Source organism: Ostrea edulis, chromosome 3 (genome assembly GCF_947568905.1).
Source record: "Ostrea edulis chromosome 3, xbOstEdul1.1, whole genome shotgun sequence".
In the NCBI taxonomy this organism is placed as follows: Eukaryota; Metazoa; Mollusca; class Bivalvia; order Ostreida; family Ostreidae; genus Ostrea; species Ostrea edulis.
Window position 1 is genome coordinate 11,848,899 of NC_079166.1, and position 17,168 is coordinate 11,866,066.

A 17,168-nucleotide genomic window follows, 5' to 3' on the forward strand; every position below is an offset into this window, starting at 1 on the left:
TTTCACAGAGCGACATCACAATACCGCAAACATCTTATGAGACGAACATTCTTATTTTCATTTCTATTTCGGTAGTCCAATTATATAACTGCGATAGATTAGATTGGAAAGATTAAATTAGATTCGAAAGAATTGTTTCCCTAAATGTCCTTCCAAGAATTGGTAATCACCGTGGAATTTGATCTGATAATATTTGGGGAATTCTTTATTACTATGCTTAAGATATTTACAGAACAAAGTACCGCTAATTCCATTGATAAAAGATCTCCTTTACGCATTCCTCTCCGATATCAATTAAGTTCTGTGCAGCACATATCTGCCTTTATTAAGATCTAAAGTACATTTGATCCCATTTCTTTTCTTCGATTGCTCTGAAATTCGTTTAGAATCGGTCTCATTATACACTTCATAGAAAGAAAGACGAAGTGCCAAGTAGCTGTTTACAACCGCTATTGTTACAATAGAAAGCGATGTGATCTTCATCATGACGCCTCACTAAGAATTTGGGAGGTTTTCTACTTCCGTTGTTTAAGGTCATATCCGAAAGACCCGTGATTCTCAATTCTGAATGCCGAGCGTTTGGCGAAGGAGTAATCACTACCTATGTTAGCGTCTTGGATTTGAATCTCGTGGGGATCCGGGTTAGAATAGGTCCTCAGTACCCCCTTGCTTGTCGTAAAAGACGACTAAGTGGGGCGGTCTTTCTGATGAGACCACAAAAAACCGAGGTCCCATGTCACAGCAGGTGTGGCACGATAAAGATCCCTCCCTGTTCCAAGACCGTAAGCGCTGAGCATACCGGGTAGGCCTAAATTTTGCAGACCTTCACCGGTAATGGTGACGTTGCCATATGAGTGAAATATTCTCGAGCGGGACGTTAAACAATATTCAATCAACCAACCCGACACCATATTGATATTCAAAGTTCGGAGTTTTTCAATGAAATCTCCACTGTTCAATCTGACAACCTGTCTAATAAGACACACAATTCGTTTTCCATTGAGTGTCAGATTAAGCAATTATGCAATGTTTATGCACGGGAAATCTAAAGCATTGGATTCAAAGCTTTTGTTTGTAAGCAGTATAAAATCCATTTTAAGTAAAAGATAACTCGAGGATATAGTCAATTCGACTGTTAAAAATAACAGTTTGTGTTATCCCTTTATTCAGCATATGCAGGTATCTACTGAAAATGAAGATTGAGTTCGAGTTTAGACAAATATTTTTGAAAATGAAATATGGCAGTCCATTAAATACCAGTTAGTATTAGTGGACCTGCCTCACATTAGAGAGTGTAAATTGTTTACAGATCATTTGTTTGAAAATTGTTTATTGATTTATGTGCTAATTGTTCTGGAAGTGCTAATGAATTATGCTTGTACGTTATGTTTAGCATGTGGGAAATGTAGAATTCATCAATGCAAAACGAACAAAGTTTAACTGTAGCAGCAAACAATATTTACATAGGCATTACATGGACAACGTATTTCCTCACTAAACACAAATTTGTATCTGTATGGACCGAATATTTCACCAAGAATTGTAGATCGTCTGAATAGAACCATAAATCTGCGCTTGTCTGTTGGATTATTAATAATCATATATCGACTTGTCATTGACTTTTCATGCATAGGACCCAGACAAGAGAACGTAATTAACGAAAGATAAATCCTCAGAAAATCTACAGAACAGGAAAAGAGCTGCCATATTCAATCAATTGTTTTCTCTGCATTATGAATTGACAGTAAATTCGTGAGATTATTGAACCATTGACAGATATTCCGTAATTTCATGACGAAGTTCTACGTTTAAGTAATTAGCCAGTCGTGTTTTTCAATATGATCGATTTACCACGATCTAGCGTATACCTCTAAATTAATTCCACTGAAAAATTAGCGATATGGACAAAAATTATCCGCACAAAATTCAACGAATCCACAAAATCAATTTTGATACATATTTTTCTGTAACCTGAACCAAAGTAAGTGTAATGCAACACCATGTAGATATCTTTTGTCAAGTCGCTAGGGAATTCTGGGTATATGAAGCAGACGACACCGTGCGACAGCGACGACTTGTGATTTACACTCATCTCAGCAAGTCGATAAAACCGTCTGAAACCCGATACTATCGCTCATGCCATTGACCTCTTTTAAGAGAATATGGTGTTATAGTCTAATACTTTCGTTATCGTATATAGTTTCTGTGATGACTGTTTATGGCTACTTTTTGCATAATAGATATAAAAGTATTATAAAAATATTCATTATTCAGGAGATCGGTTATTTCAAAGCGGGTAATGAAGTCCTTACGGCTCAGATTTTGTGCATAGGAAAATACTAAGTATCTTGGGAAAGCAAAAATGATTATAGGACACTATTTTGAATGCGTTTCGTGGCGAGTATGTTTTGTATGCCAGGAGTGTTATTTCGTGATTGTAACATTTAAGGAATGAAGCTAATTTTTACCTATGTTGTACTTAATTACCTGACTTATGGCAGTTTATGCTTTATAATCCGTGAAGCGAACATGGAAAGCTAAACCTTACTCAATATAGGTCATATCACATAACATATATAAGGATTAACTTCACACCTTATACTGTAAATGGGAAATGATTGCGGTGGTTTTAACTTCGCTATGTTTGCGGTCGGGGATTTTTTTCCGCGAAATTAAAACAACCGCAATCATTTTGCAAGTGTGACACATGTCATAAAATTTGAATTCCGCGAAAATAAAACCACCGCCAATAAAGACCAATAAGAAAAACCGCGAACTTATAGCATCGCGAAATTAAAACCACTTACAGTAATTTAATGCAAAAAGATAAAAGTTTATAAATATTGTGAACAAACACTGATGAATAGAAACTACTTGCGCTGCGCAAGAATTCACATAGCACCATATCGACGAAGTGTCGATCTTTTAAGGCAGCCATCTTGCATGGTTTTTCGTGTAACCGGGGCATATCATTTATTTTTAAAATTTGAAAACGTAGAACTTATTGAAGGTGAAATTAATTTGCAACGAATCTTGATAACAGAAAATGTTTTAAAGCTACATATGCTTAATTCTAACTACACAGCACCTTTCGGATTAATTTTGAAGTCACTCCGACAGAGAGTACAGGTAATTTGTTTATCACACTAAACACATCCTAAAATACATGTACCAGAAAACACAATAATCTGCGGTTTTGATTTTATAAAAGTTTTAAACCACATAAAATCTAACTATAGCAGGTAAGTCTTATTTGACAGCAAGAAAAAAAATCGCTCTAGCAAATATCTTATAGCGCACGTTTAATTCCGTTGATTTTCTATTTCTTAGTACACTCAGTCGTCATGTAATTTTCGTTTTTTTATTGTTAAAAAAAGGCGTCTTGGGTTGTCCAAAGGTTTTTTTTTTCTAACCCCACCAACAATCGGAATACGAACATCGCTCGGCCTTTTCCGTCAAGTCGAGAAAACTTGAAGGAAAAGGTCAAGCGATGTTCCGATTGTCCATACCGAGTTAGGTTATAAAATAGCCTACCTTATACAGTATAAACTAAAAAAAAAATTCAAGGCGCTGAGCCAATCAGATTGTGTGTTACAAATTAAATCAAATTATTACTGTATGGAAGGGGATGCGTGTAATAAATCGCAAAGAAATACACAAAGTTCATAAAGTTCAAAAGGTTGCATATTTTTTTTCGAGTCCAGAGATTTATCATTTTAAAGGGGTTCCATCACTTTATCCATAGTTTAAATTTATACAGTAATTAAGAATTTTCACTCCCTATTAGACAGCTCATTACCCTTTAATTAATCCACAGCTCTAAAGTCGATGTTCAGAAAACTGAAGTAAAAAGTATATTGCATGACGTAAAACGAAGTCCTCTCCAACATCTTTGTTGCTGGATCTCGTTAAAGACGAGTTATTGTATTTCAACTGTTTTGGTGAGGCTTGCAATCAGTGGTAGTGCATCGAGGTTATGAAATAATGACAAATCGCAACCTTTTCTACCTTCGTGTGTTATACTATGAAACATAATAGCAACTAGATTTCGAAGGCAAAACATTAGAAAAAATCAGATGCTGTCATAAGACAGTAATACCCGCACGAAATTCGTGTAGCTCTACGTCGTGCTTGTGTAGCTAGGAGAGAAGCCACATGTACCATACTACACACCTTACACCTATAATAATCATAGTCTTGGTGCTTTATCAAGGTGTACTGCGTATTCTTTTTGGGCAAATGCCCTGGAGTCATTCCAAACCCCGTTTCATTTTTTTTAAAAGATATATTTCAAGCATTTAGAATTATATTACTTTTCACCTATCATATTTCAAAAAATTAATTAGTTACTGCTTATGATAATAGAGGAGTTTGAGGAAGACGAAAATGTGACAGACGGACGGACGGACGGACGGACGGACAACCGAACTTTTTTAAGAACGTGGGGGTAAAAAAAAATGAAAGGGCGTACGGTGCCCTTACCATTACTATGATCTTTACTCGTAAGCCCCTCCCCCCTCCTTGTCTTGAAAAGAAAAAAAAAACCAACAAAGTAAATGTGGGGAAAATGATTTCAAAAATTTAGAAACCGATGACTTGATAAAAGACAGACGTGCGACCAGCTCGTGTATGATATGATATTTTGCTGTGACTGCCTCCGCGCCATCACTATGTCCAGGGTTCTATGATATGATATTTAGCTGTGACTGCCTCCGCGCCATCACTATGTCCAGGGTTCTATGATATGATATTTAGCTGTGACTGCCTCCGCGCCATCACTATGTCCAGGGTTCTATGATATGATATTTAGCTGTTGGTTGCCTCCGCGCCATCACTATCTCCAGGGTTCTATGATATGATATTTTGCTGTGACTGCCTCCGCGCCATCACTATGTCCAGGGTTCCAAATCTGTCCTTCATCCTGTTCATTAGTTCACTATCAAACACAAATCTTGACGTCTGTTCCGGAATGAGAATTGATTTTAAGTAGTAAGACATTCAGAGATCACTAGAAGGTTACAAATCTCATCATCTCTACGGAATCTGTCATTTCAGAAAAAAAGAAGCATTTTCATCTATTTTGAAGCACGTTTTGCGTAAGAAGTACAGTGTTCAAACTTGTCCGTGAGTCTGTGAGTTTTACACGAGCTGTGTGCGTTGATGGATTCTTATCGAATTTCCAGAGGAACAAAAGTCCGAGGTGTCATGCCACCCACTTCCTGATGACTCAAATAAATCTCATTCAGTGGAAGAACGTTTTTGCAAACCATGAAAAGATAAAAGATATCACATAAATAGAAAAATAATTACCAATATGTTAGTATCCAATATTTCAGTTAAGTTTTAGTTTATGTCGAACTAGGCTTATAAGTATTTTTTTTCCCACACATTCTAGCCCAGTCTCCAATCATATGAAACGTCATAATTGTTATGCATAGAAATTATTTATCTTCATATCATGACTATAAATCAACTCTAGAGTTCCAATGAATATAGTAAATATAGTATCCAAATAAAACTGAAAGATTTAGAGCAAGTTTAGATGTTTTAAGACACGGGTACTACATGTACGTGGGAACATGCTTTAGATATTAGCAGAGGTCATGTCAATAGTTTCGTTTTAAGCGAATAGGTAAAACTACTAAAAATAGCTTTATTTTACGCTTTTGCTCGAATAGCTTAGCGTGCCGTTGAAATGCCATTACTCATTAAGAATCAGGCATTGAGGTAAACTGGACTATGTTGTAGCCAATTAGTCAGCTCTTGGCTAAAACACTAAATACTGATAAAATTAGAATGATGTTAAGTTGGAACTGTAAAACGAAGTTATCAATGTTTTATCATCCTATATGTACAATTACATTGTTTTGATATCGCTACAAATTGTAATCATGGATAGTTCCTCATTGTTGTGAACAAAGCGTGTATGAATTTTGATAAATATAGTGCGTCTATTTTACGCCTGGAAACTCTGACAGAAATAAAAGTAGAGTATAGATATAGATTTCATTTCTGATAATACATGGAGGTATGAACTGCAGCGCTCCACACCGGCGTGCCTTTTAGTGGTTAGAGCATCGCTCTCAACATCACACGGCCTCTCACCTCTGTCGGCGCGGGTTCGAATCCCGCTCACGCCGGTAAGTGAGAAAGTTTCCCAGTTTACTTTCGGAAGGTTGGTGGTCTCTTTCCAGGTACATTGTATCTGGGTTTTCTTTTCCACCAACAAAAACTGGGCGCCATCAGATAACTGAACAATTGTTGAGTGTGGCGGAAAACATCAAACAATCAATCAATCAACCGGCATACCTTTCAGGAAGCTCCAATGCGCTTCAAAAAGTACGCCGGCGGGAAAGCGTTGCGTGTCATACCATCATGTTTTTCAAAACTGATATTTATTTCTTGATTAGCAAAGGCTTAGATTCATGTTCGTAAGGAAAATGTTACTTAGTACTTTATCTTATGTCTTAATCAACACAAAACTCTGTACAAATGTGGCAATGTATAACATTTTTAGTAATATTTCAGGTTTCCCCGTCCGTTACACAGTTGCTATAGTGACATCAGCAGTTGCCGTGGTGATCACAGTGATAGTGTACATGACCTGGTTATATTGTAGACGGAAACGGAACCGGTTTCAGTGGTACGAAAGTTCGGACGAGGAGTGCTCACCAAACGTTATACAGTCAGGATCCCGATTAAAGATATCACAGAGCACTCCAGAACTCAATAAACATTTCCTCGACGAAGATGAAATTTTGGGCAAGAAGGGTATCTTCAGATTAACAAATATCCGACAGTCAACCCTTCCAACTGTATCACAGCGTCACGAGTTGTTCAAGCGTCAGCTTTCTCATAAACTGGATCTTTCTAACATAGAATTTCAAGTTCAAAGCGTGAAACACAAGGAACAACCCAGTCTTGGAGTAATTAAACCAGAGTTATATAAACAGGTGTCCATAGACAGTGTCAAAAGTGAGCATTGTGTTTGCGGAAAATTATTCTTCACACTCACGTACTCCCATGAATCCGAAAGCCTCGTTGTCAATGTACTGCGGTGCGAGGATCTTCCCGCCAAAGATTTTTCGGGGACATCTGATCCTTACGTCAAAATATATCTCCTGCCTGACAGAAAACATAAGTGTCAGACTAAAGTCCACCGAAAAACGCTGTCCCCAGAATTCAATGAAAAATTTGCCTTTTCAGTCCCTTATAAAGAACTGACATCACGAGTGTTGCAGTTTAATATATACGATTTTGATCGTTTTTCCCGCCATGATCTCATCGGTACTGTAGTCGTGAAGGATATTTTGTGTGAAGGAAGCTTAGCAAATGATACATTCTTTGTTCGAGAGGTACTCAGTGCTAATCAGGTAAGACTGAAATCAATAGCAGGAGTTTGATGGAAAAGTAATCTGATTAACGGTAGCTTTCTAAAAAGACGTCTGGTTACGCAATGAGATTTAGACTTAAACCAATGATAATGATTGAAAGAAGTCTCTCTTAATTAAGTCATCAATATCACTCCATAGATATCAACATTACCCCACAGATATCAACATCACTCATAGATATCAACATCCCTTTATATAGATATCAACATCACCTCATAAATATCAAAATCACTCTGTAAATATCAAAATCATTATAGACATCAACATCACCCTATAGATATTAACATTGCAATATACATATCAACATCACTCTATAGATATGAACATCACTCTTTAAATATCAACATCACTATAGAGATATCAACATCACTCTATAGATATGAACATCACTCTATAAATATCAACATCACTTTATAGATATCAACATCACTCTTTAAATATCAACATCATTCCATAGATTCAATGTCACTGTAGACATCACTCTCACTCCTTAATAATATAGATATCAACATCACTCCATAGATACAGACATCACTCTATGAATATCAACATCACTTTATAGATATCAATATCACTCTTTAAATATCAACATCACTATTATAATAGAGATATGAACATCACACTATAGATATCAACATCACTATAGAGGTATCAACATCACTCTATAAATATCAACATCACTCTATAGATATCAACATCACTATATAGATATCAACATCACTATATAGATATCAATACAATAATATAACCACTTTATACATAGATATCAATATTACCCCATAGATATCAACAATAGTCTATAGATATCAATGTCAACCCACATATAATAACATCGCCCCATATATATATCAACATCAGTTCGTAGATATCAATGTCACCCATAGATGTCAACATCACTCCATAGATAAGAATACCACTTCATAAATATCAATACATTTTGTATTAGTCTTGAAAGTACGCACGTCTCAAAATGAACGAAATGAACAATATTTCTATTGTGTGAAGTATATCGTTGTATTAGATACACGTACTAGTACCTATAAATGTTTGTGTGATCTGAAATATGTTTGAAACTTTCGATTCTGTTTTCAAAAAAAGACATGAAAAGTTTTACTATTAATGTCGCACTATTTTATGTCTTGACGTTGAAATCATTTGATGGCGTTCATTGACTGCAACCTCATTTTAGGTCCTTGGTTTTCTTTCTTTCTAGAACATTTAACAACTCTGAATCAATATTACTTTTTCTACTAATGATGTATCTTTCATAGGTACACATGTAGCAAAATTAAGAAGATTGATTGATTGATTGATTTTATATTGTTTAATGTCCCTCTCGAGAATTTTTCACGTATATGGACACGTCACCATTTTCGGTGAAGGGCTGCAAAATTTAGGCCTATGCTTGGCGCCTACGGCCTTTGAGCAGGAAGGGATCTTTATCGTGCCACACCTGCTGTACGTGACATGGGGCCTTGGTTTTTGCGATCTCCTCCGAAGGACCACCCCATTTAGTCGCCTCTTACGACAAGGGGTACTGGAGACCTATTCTAACCCGGATCCCCACGGGGAAAATTCTGTCAATTACAATAATATATTTAATTACATGCACATGGATCACTTATTAGGTTAGTGAGATACACACACTTTATTCACTTCAGGAAAGAACAAATGATATTTTGCGCGTGTATTTTTATCATATCTGTGGTTTAATTTACACAAGCACTTTGAGTGAATTCTCTTTAAAAAATTAAATTATGTTCCATATCCGTTAAAATGATTTGATCCGGTGTGCGAAAAAGGAATATAAATCACTTTTTACTCTAGAATAATGTGTGGTTTCCAAACAAGCGCCACCTAATCTGTCAAATGGAAGGAAGGGAATTGTGAAAGTCGTTCTAGATTTACTACCCTTAGGAAAATGCACCGCAGTATCAACTTTTCACTGGTCTAAATTTCTGTATCCACTGACAATCAATAGACGCGTTATGAAACAAGGGATTCTTATCCACTAAAACTTTAATTTCCTCCCTACAAACTATAATGTAGGTCACGATATGTTTCTTCTTCAATGTCGCCATAGACATTGCAATATTTCAGTTATGTTGCTGAAAAGAAGGAGCTTGGAGGGAAAACATTAAGACATTTTGATAAAAGATATAATTACTCAACAAAATCATTTTGTTCCTTTTTCACAATATGTGTGGGGCATTGGTCTACATAATGCGGTTATACTATTCTAATAGTGGTGCGCTGAACATGATTCGATCTTGTATAATAAGAAACTAAGATGATACCAGTTGAAATGCCCATGGTTTCTTGGTATTTTATCTGCGGTTTTCTGCAATGACGTTTCGTATTGATTCCTGGAGTAAAGAAATGAATGCTGTAATGTAATGGAACACTTGATGTTATCTTAATTACAATTTCCTTGTCTCCTGGTCCTTGTAAAAGACGATATTAAAATTTTTTTAAACCTTAAGTAATGAACGTCAAACGGAAAATGAATCTGGACACCTGCTCCAGTGTACGATAGGTTGTTTTTCAGCAAGCGTGAAAACACAAATCTGCTTATAAACAATAAAAACAAAAATATTCTTATTCATTCTAGTTCCGTAATGTTTATATTGGACGTGAGAAAAAAAAATCATAGCTTGCCTTTACAAAAAAAGTTGTTTATACTAGTAATGAATGTTCCATACAATGCACAATAATTAGACATTGCATATTTAAGAAATATACTTCATTTTTGAAAATACATGAGGGTATGAAATACAAATCTACACGCTGACGTACTTTTCATCAAGCGCTAACTTGCATTTGACGGAATTCCCAGACGTTAAAATAGACATATCAGCCGTTAAAAAAGACATACTATATTCATTTGTATTCATACGCGTATTATTTACAACTGCGACGCATTCATTAGAAAATGGATATCATTACAATTTGTAAAGACACCAAAGGCAAAAAGAATGGAAATGTTAATATCGAACATGGTATGAACCAATAAATGTATGATCCACATCTTGTAAGACGCCATATTGTGTGAAATGACATGACTTATCACAAACAACAAAATTCCGACACCATACTGGATCGATTGGTAATATTCTGAATAACCCCTAATGCTTTCTATGTTCATATTTCCATGACATTTCTCATAATTTCATAACAATAGATTATACAGTATAAAGGCTACTTGCACGTGACCCCTCTACGGTCCGCAGCCATCGGTCGATAAAGTCCCTGAAATGGACGTGACCAGATGTAATAGGTCCCTACCACTCTATTATTGTCTAAATATATACACGTTAATGCTTCTAGGCAAACGGGAATTTCATTTGGCTGTCATGTAAAACGGGAAAAACTTCGATGGAGTTCGATATACATGTACATGACAATGATTACCCTGTGCCATTATAGATAGTTGCATACACAACAGATGACAAAGTTTGAGAAATATATTTTAGTTTTGAAAATACACGACGGTATGAACTGCAACGCTTCAACGCCGACATACTTCACACCACGCAGACATACTTCACGCCACGCCGACATACTTCACGCCACGCCGACATACTTCACGCCACACCGACATACTTCACGCCACGCCGACATACTCACGCCACGCCGACATACTTCACGCCTAGCCGACATACTTCACGCCTAGCCGACATACTTTACGCGTTAGCGCTTCATGAAAAGTATGCAATTCATACCTTCATGGATTTTCAAATCTGATATTTACATGTACATTTTCGTTAGGATTTTCAGGCGTTGAAATAGATGTACACTGTACTATATTTATCAAGATTCATACGCGCCTTGTTCATAACTACGCATTTATGAGGAAATGGCTGTCATTATAGTTATCAAAGGCAGAAACCACAATGTAATGTTAACATGTCAACTCGTTTCACAATAGTGTATGTGGCATTTTAAGAGGACATATACAATACACACACAGTCCAGTTGACTGAATAGATCATTATATAATGAAATATACTTAATCCAAATTAACATTTGAATGTGAACTAGACCTTGATTACACCAATACATGATAAATGAATGTCATTAATTTTTGCAGGAGAAGTTTGACCTTGGTGAGTTGATGTTGTCCTTGTGCTATCTTCCAACCGCTGGGCGCCTTACATTAACGGTCGTCAAGGCTCGGAACCTGAAAGCCATGGACATTACAGGGGCGTCAGGTGAGTTCCGAATGGATTATCATTTCAGAAAGAAAACGAAAAGGCGATATCTAAAAGAGAGAGAAAACTAAACCATTTACTGAGGAAGTATTTATATGTCAAACCGTATCATTATGTGATGTAAGATGTACGACAAGGACATTTTGAAATTTCTTTGAAGTATTAATGGATTTTGTGTTGCAGTTACGATCTAATGGAATGCTATCTAATCTATTTGAAGAAAACATGGATTCCCTTTAGTGGAAATTCAATAATTAACGTTATTTTCTTCAAAGCGAGGATTTTTTGGGTCAATTAATTACAGTGTACACATCAATCCTTTGAATGTATTTATTATCAATATTGCATAACATCAATCTAAATAAATTTGAAATATGAAAGGAATAGTTGTCTTTTGCCTGAGGTCGATTCGGTGATCAATCAATCAGAGCATCTAGTAATTCGCATATGCTTTCTTCCAACCGTTGGGCGCCTTACATAACAGTCAAGACTCAAGGAGCGCCAGGTGAAATGCGATAGAGAGTAACGATCAGATGCCATCAAATGAATATGCATATGCGAATTACCACGTATTCCAAAATATATATTCTACTCAAAAAATACTTTAGAGTTACCTAATCAAGCTATCCATTATAGGACTTATGGTGGGTGTGACCCTTCAACAGGGGATGCTTACTTCTATGCACCCGACCCCACCTATAGTATATTCAGGGGTCCGTATCCTCAATGTTCGTTATCCTCACCGTTGTTTCCTTAATATCTATATTCTACACTGTTTCCTAAATCTTCCATGTGTATATATGACGTAAGCTATACAATTCAGTTTCATTTTCAAAAGAAAGAAAAAAACAACCAATCACAGGATAACAGTCTGTTTAATTGTCTGACGTCATTATTTGACAAGTGTCAGTCTGACGTCATTATTTGACAAGTGTCAGTCTGACGTCAGAGTGGATTCGAGTCACTCGAATTTGAGCCGGATACTGGTATTCTCATTTATATTGTGCAACACAAACTGTAGATACGCAGTTATAATGACTTAATCAAGTAAATTAGGTTTTAACTACATGTAGGTTACTCTCTTATTTATTGCTAAGTAACTTTGATATTTTACAAAACTTCTGGTTACCATATTATGTACAAGGGGCCTCCGTGGCCGAGTGGTTAGAGCATTGCGCTCAAAACCACACGGCCTCTCACCTCTGTCGGCGCGGGTTCAAATCCTGCTCGCGCCGGTAAATAAGAAACTTTCCCAGTTTACTTTCGGAAGGTTGGTGGTCTCTTCCCAAGTACATTGTATCTGAGTTCTCTCTTCCACCAATAAAAACTGGGCGCCACCATATAACTGAAAAATTGTTGAGTGTGGCAGAAAACATCAAAACAAAAAAAAATATTATGGCAACACACTGTCAGCAGTGGTGTAAAAAGTGCTCAAATGAAAGCAAAACGTAAGATATGATGAAAATTTTAATAACATATATTTTATTGAATGTGTGCCCTTTAAAACATTCTACACATGGTTACAAATTAAAATCGATGAGTAACCTTTTTTATGATTTTGCTAAAAACCTAAAACAAAATTGACCATGACTATCTCGTATCTGCAGATCCATATGTGAAAATCTCGCTGATGTGTCAAGGTAAGCGAATCAAGAAACGGAAGACGTCAGTCAAGAAGAGCACACTCAACCCAGTCTATAACGAGGCTCTGGTGTTCGACGTTCCACAGGAAAACGTGGATGACGTGTATTTGGTGGTCAAAGTTATTGATTACGATAGGTATGTAATTACAATATTAGTCCTGTCACATATTAAACACCACTCTGGTTCAACGCACAAGTACTCTGAAGTTGAAATAAAAAAATATATGCTAGAGTTCCTCATTGATAATATCTTCGTGATCTTTGGTGATCAAGTTTTTCAACAGTCTGTTGGAATTCCTATGGGCACGAATTGTGCTCCTTTGTTAGCTGACCTGTTTCTATATTCATATGAAGCACAATTTATTAAAAAACTACTACGCGAGAAGAAGAAATTTTTTGCGGTGGCCTTTAATTCGAGATTTAGATATATCGACGACGTTTTGTCTATTAACAATAATAACTTTCATTCATATGTCGATTCGATATATTCCTGTGAGCTCGAAATAGAGTACACCACAGAGTCGTCCACTTCTGCTTAGATATTTTATTGAAAGTAGACATTAACGGCAAACTGACAACTCAACTGTATGACAAACGGGATGCTTTCAGCTTCTCCATCGTCAACTTCTTATATTTATGTAGCAATATTCCATTATCATCTGCATATGGTGTTTATATCTCTCAACTGATTCGATATGCAAGAGCTTGTTCTGCGTATCGTCAGTTTTGAAATCAAAGCAAGCTACTGAAAAACAAGTTGATGGTACAGGGATTTCAACAGTCTCGATTGAAGTCAGCATTTCGCAAATTTTATGGTCGTTATCAATAACGATCTAGTTCGTCAATACAACCTATCATTGGGTGAAATGCTGCCTGACATTTTTCATACCGATTGTTAGACCGTTCTTGGCACACTGATTTTGACTACGGATACCTCCGTTTGCCTGATCGGAATGTAGGGCTCACGGCGGGTGTGACCGGTCGACAGCAGATGCTTGCTCCTCCTAGGCACCTGATCCCACCTCTGGTGTGTCCAGGGGTCCGTGTTTGCCCAACTAGCTATTTTGTATTGATTAAAGGGGTTGTGGGATTGGTCGCTGTTCGTTGTTTTCGCCTTTCATTGAATACCCTATGGTGGCTTATTTCTGTCATCACTTATCTGATAATTATATCGACATGTCAGTTATTTATGTCGACATATCAGATGATGTTTTCCACTTGTGAAATAAAAGTTTTAAGAATCAACTCTAAAAATGCTTTCAAATACAAAATGTGCCATCCCACTTAACATATCTGACAAGTCGACATACATATCTAAAAATTCGACATAATATTCTGACAAGTCGACATAACGATTTGACATGCCTGACCCTAACCCTAAGCAAGATCATTATGCCGACTTGTCAGATTTTGATATTAAGTTGTCAGATATCAAAACAGAAAGTAGATGTTGGAAAATGACATCAACATATCAGTATTATAAAAATAATGAGAAAATATGAACGATGACATTTTCCCGACAAGTCGACATAATCATCTGACAAGTCGACATAATTATTTGACAAGTCGACATAATTATCTGACAAGTCGACATAATCATCTAACAAGTCGAGATAATTATCTGACAAGTCGACATAATTATCTGACAAGTCGACATAATCATCTAACAAGTCGAGATAATTATCTGACAAGTCGACATAATCATCCGACAAGTCGACATAATTATCTGACAAGTCGACATAATTATCTAACAAGTCGACACAATTATCTGACAAGTGGTGTCAAAAATATGCTACCATACCAATACATGTTTAGAAGTACCACGAAATAAGAACTATATGTTTTTATCATGTTTTATTTTTAGAATAGGAAGCAATGAGGTGATGGGATGCTGTGCTTTAGGGCCTAAATACATCGGGCTCGGGAGAGACCACTGGTTCGAGATGTTGGAGAGTCCACGTAAGCCAGTAGCTCAATGGTACACGCTCCAGGAACACGTGCCCTTTTGCACGAACGAAAATAGCATGGGCAAATGCAGACTGAACTGTCAAGGCCAGTCTCGACAATCAACTGTGGAATCTAGCGAAGGGAGCGTGTATGGATAAAAAAAGAGGAAAACTGAGAGAAAGTCTTTCTCTACAAAAAAACACCCGAAAACCTTTCATGGTTATTCTACAGTTATGTATGTCTTGCTCCATTTGTAAACCATTGCTTTGTATTTGTCAATCGATATCTGCAGCAGATTCACGTTCATGAAATGAGAAATTGTTTTGAGAAACAAAGATAAATAGTTTTTGCGTGATGTGAATCTGAAATGAAAATGCCTGTGTGCTGTATTGAAGCCAGTATGTATGGAGAACCTTCGTATTTATGAACTCTTTGTTCTGCGCTGAAGAACAAGGTATGGCAGGACTCCCGCCTGACGTCAAAATCAAAACAAATTTAATACGGAGATGACTGTGTTCATACAACAAAATAGGACTTTTAAAAAGAACATCTTCATAAATCATTTTAGAATATGAAATTCGTGAAATGTCAAAGTGAAAAGATTTGGAGATATCGTAAAAAGTATACTTTTTGTTGTAGAGAATTGAATTCCAACAGCGATTTGTTAATGAAAAAAAAAATGTTTCTGAAATAGGAGATTAGTTGCTTAATCGTCTTGTGAATATTTTCACTTTTCGTACTTAAGGTGCTTCGTCCCACCGTGAGACTTTTCTTATAGCATTATCCGGTGTAGAATAAAGCTTGTAGATCTGACCAACATTCTTGAATTTCCTTATTCATAATTTATCATGGCCAACGTTGAAAGTATCTCTCTGGAGCTCATCTTTCTTATGTCAGAATATGATAAATACATGTTCATAATACATCATAATGGCTATTTGTTTTCGAAAGTCAAAAGTACTTTTACATAAAGTATAAAAAAAAATAATTGAATATTGGGAAATTGTTTAAATCTGTAAGGTTTAACCTCCATGTGACTTTATGTTAATTTATGGTTTACTTAAAATGAATATTCATTTTAAGCCAGGCAGCTTGTGAAATATTGCTTTCACCTCTCCCCCTCGATGAGGAAGTGAAATTAGTCTCTTCTCTTGCCTTGTTCTTGACTTGGTTTATGAAACGATATCATGATGTAATTGTTATATATCATATATATTTTATTCGATTACCCGTTATATTTTTATTCGATTATCCATCAATATTTTTCGACAAAAATGATATCAATTGTTATAATTATTTGTTTACATGTAAATAGTTATATATTAATGTTTTTTGCGACTTCAGCAATTGATAAGCAATAATTATTTATTTTCCATGTTTTGAGAGGATTGACGTTGCTTGAAATATACTTCATATTTAAAATAAACAAAGAGTACTGATGAAAACGACCAGGACGATTGAATTTCCTTCAGCTAATGACTAGAATGAATACGAGAATCATTTCTTCGTGTATGATAGTATATACATATAAATATTATATTGTTGTGTTTATGAAAGTGTCTTACGATTGTTACATGTGTGAAATGAATTTCCAGATTTTTAAACGTTTTGCCATTTAATTATTACTAATTTCATGACCTATATCTTTTTATTGTATATTCATGTCTGTTAATATTTAAAATTAAATATTTCAATATTTTGTTCTACGTTATTGTCTTACAATACTAATACAAAACCGACAGAAATGAAGAGCCCATGCCAATTTAGTAGTACGTTTGACAGGAGTGAAGTTCAGCACTGGATTAAAATGTGTAATAACTTAGCGATGATATCGAATACACATAAAACTACGCCATTTTCCAATAATGAGATGGTTGGGACGGTGTAGAGAATATTGCAATAAGAGCCGCGGGAAATACGAGATCAATGGTGGCAGGTAAAAGCTTAAAAGCATTCTAGAAGTACACAAACAT

The 17,168-nt window shown here is 35.9% G+C and overlaps 1 protein-coding gene across 1 annotated transcript in view; it reads left to right on the top strand.

Annotated features, from left to right (window-relative positions):
• The window catches only part of LOC125674397 (synaptotagmin-6-like), a 29,378-nt gene extending 12,484 nt beyond the window's left edge, over nt 1-16,894 (top strand). Inside the window, exons 2-5 of the mRNA XM_048911544.2 lie at nt 6,529-7,373; nt 11,485-11,605; nt 13,213-13,384; nt 15,113-16,894. Of these exons, the coding sequence (XP_048767501.1) occupies nt 6,529-7,373; nt 11,485-11,605; nt 13,213-13,384; nt 15,113-15,353 (1,379 nt within the window). The 3' untranslated portion in view covers nt 15,354-16,894. The remainder of the gene's footprint in view (nt 1-6,528; nt 7,374-11,484; nt 11,606-13,212; nt 13,385-15,112) is intronic.
• The last annotated feature ends 274 nt before the right edge of the window (nt 16,895-17,168 follow it).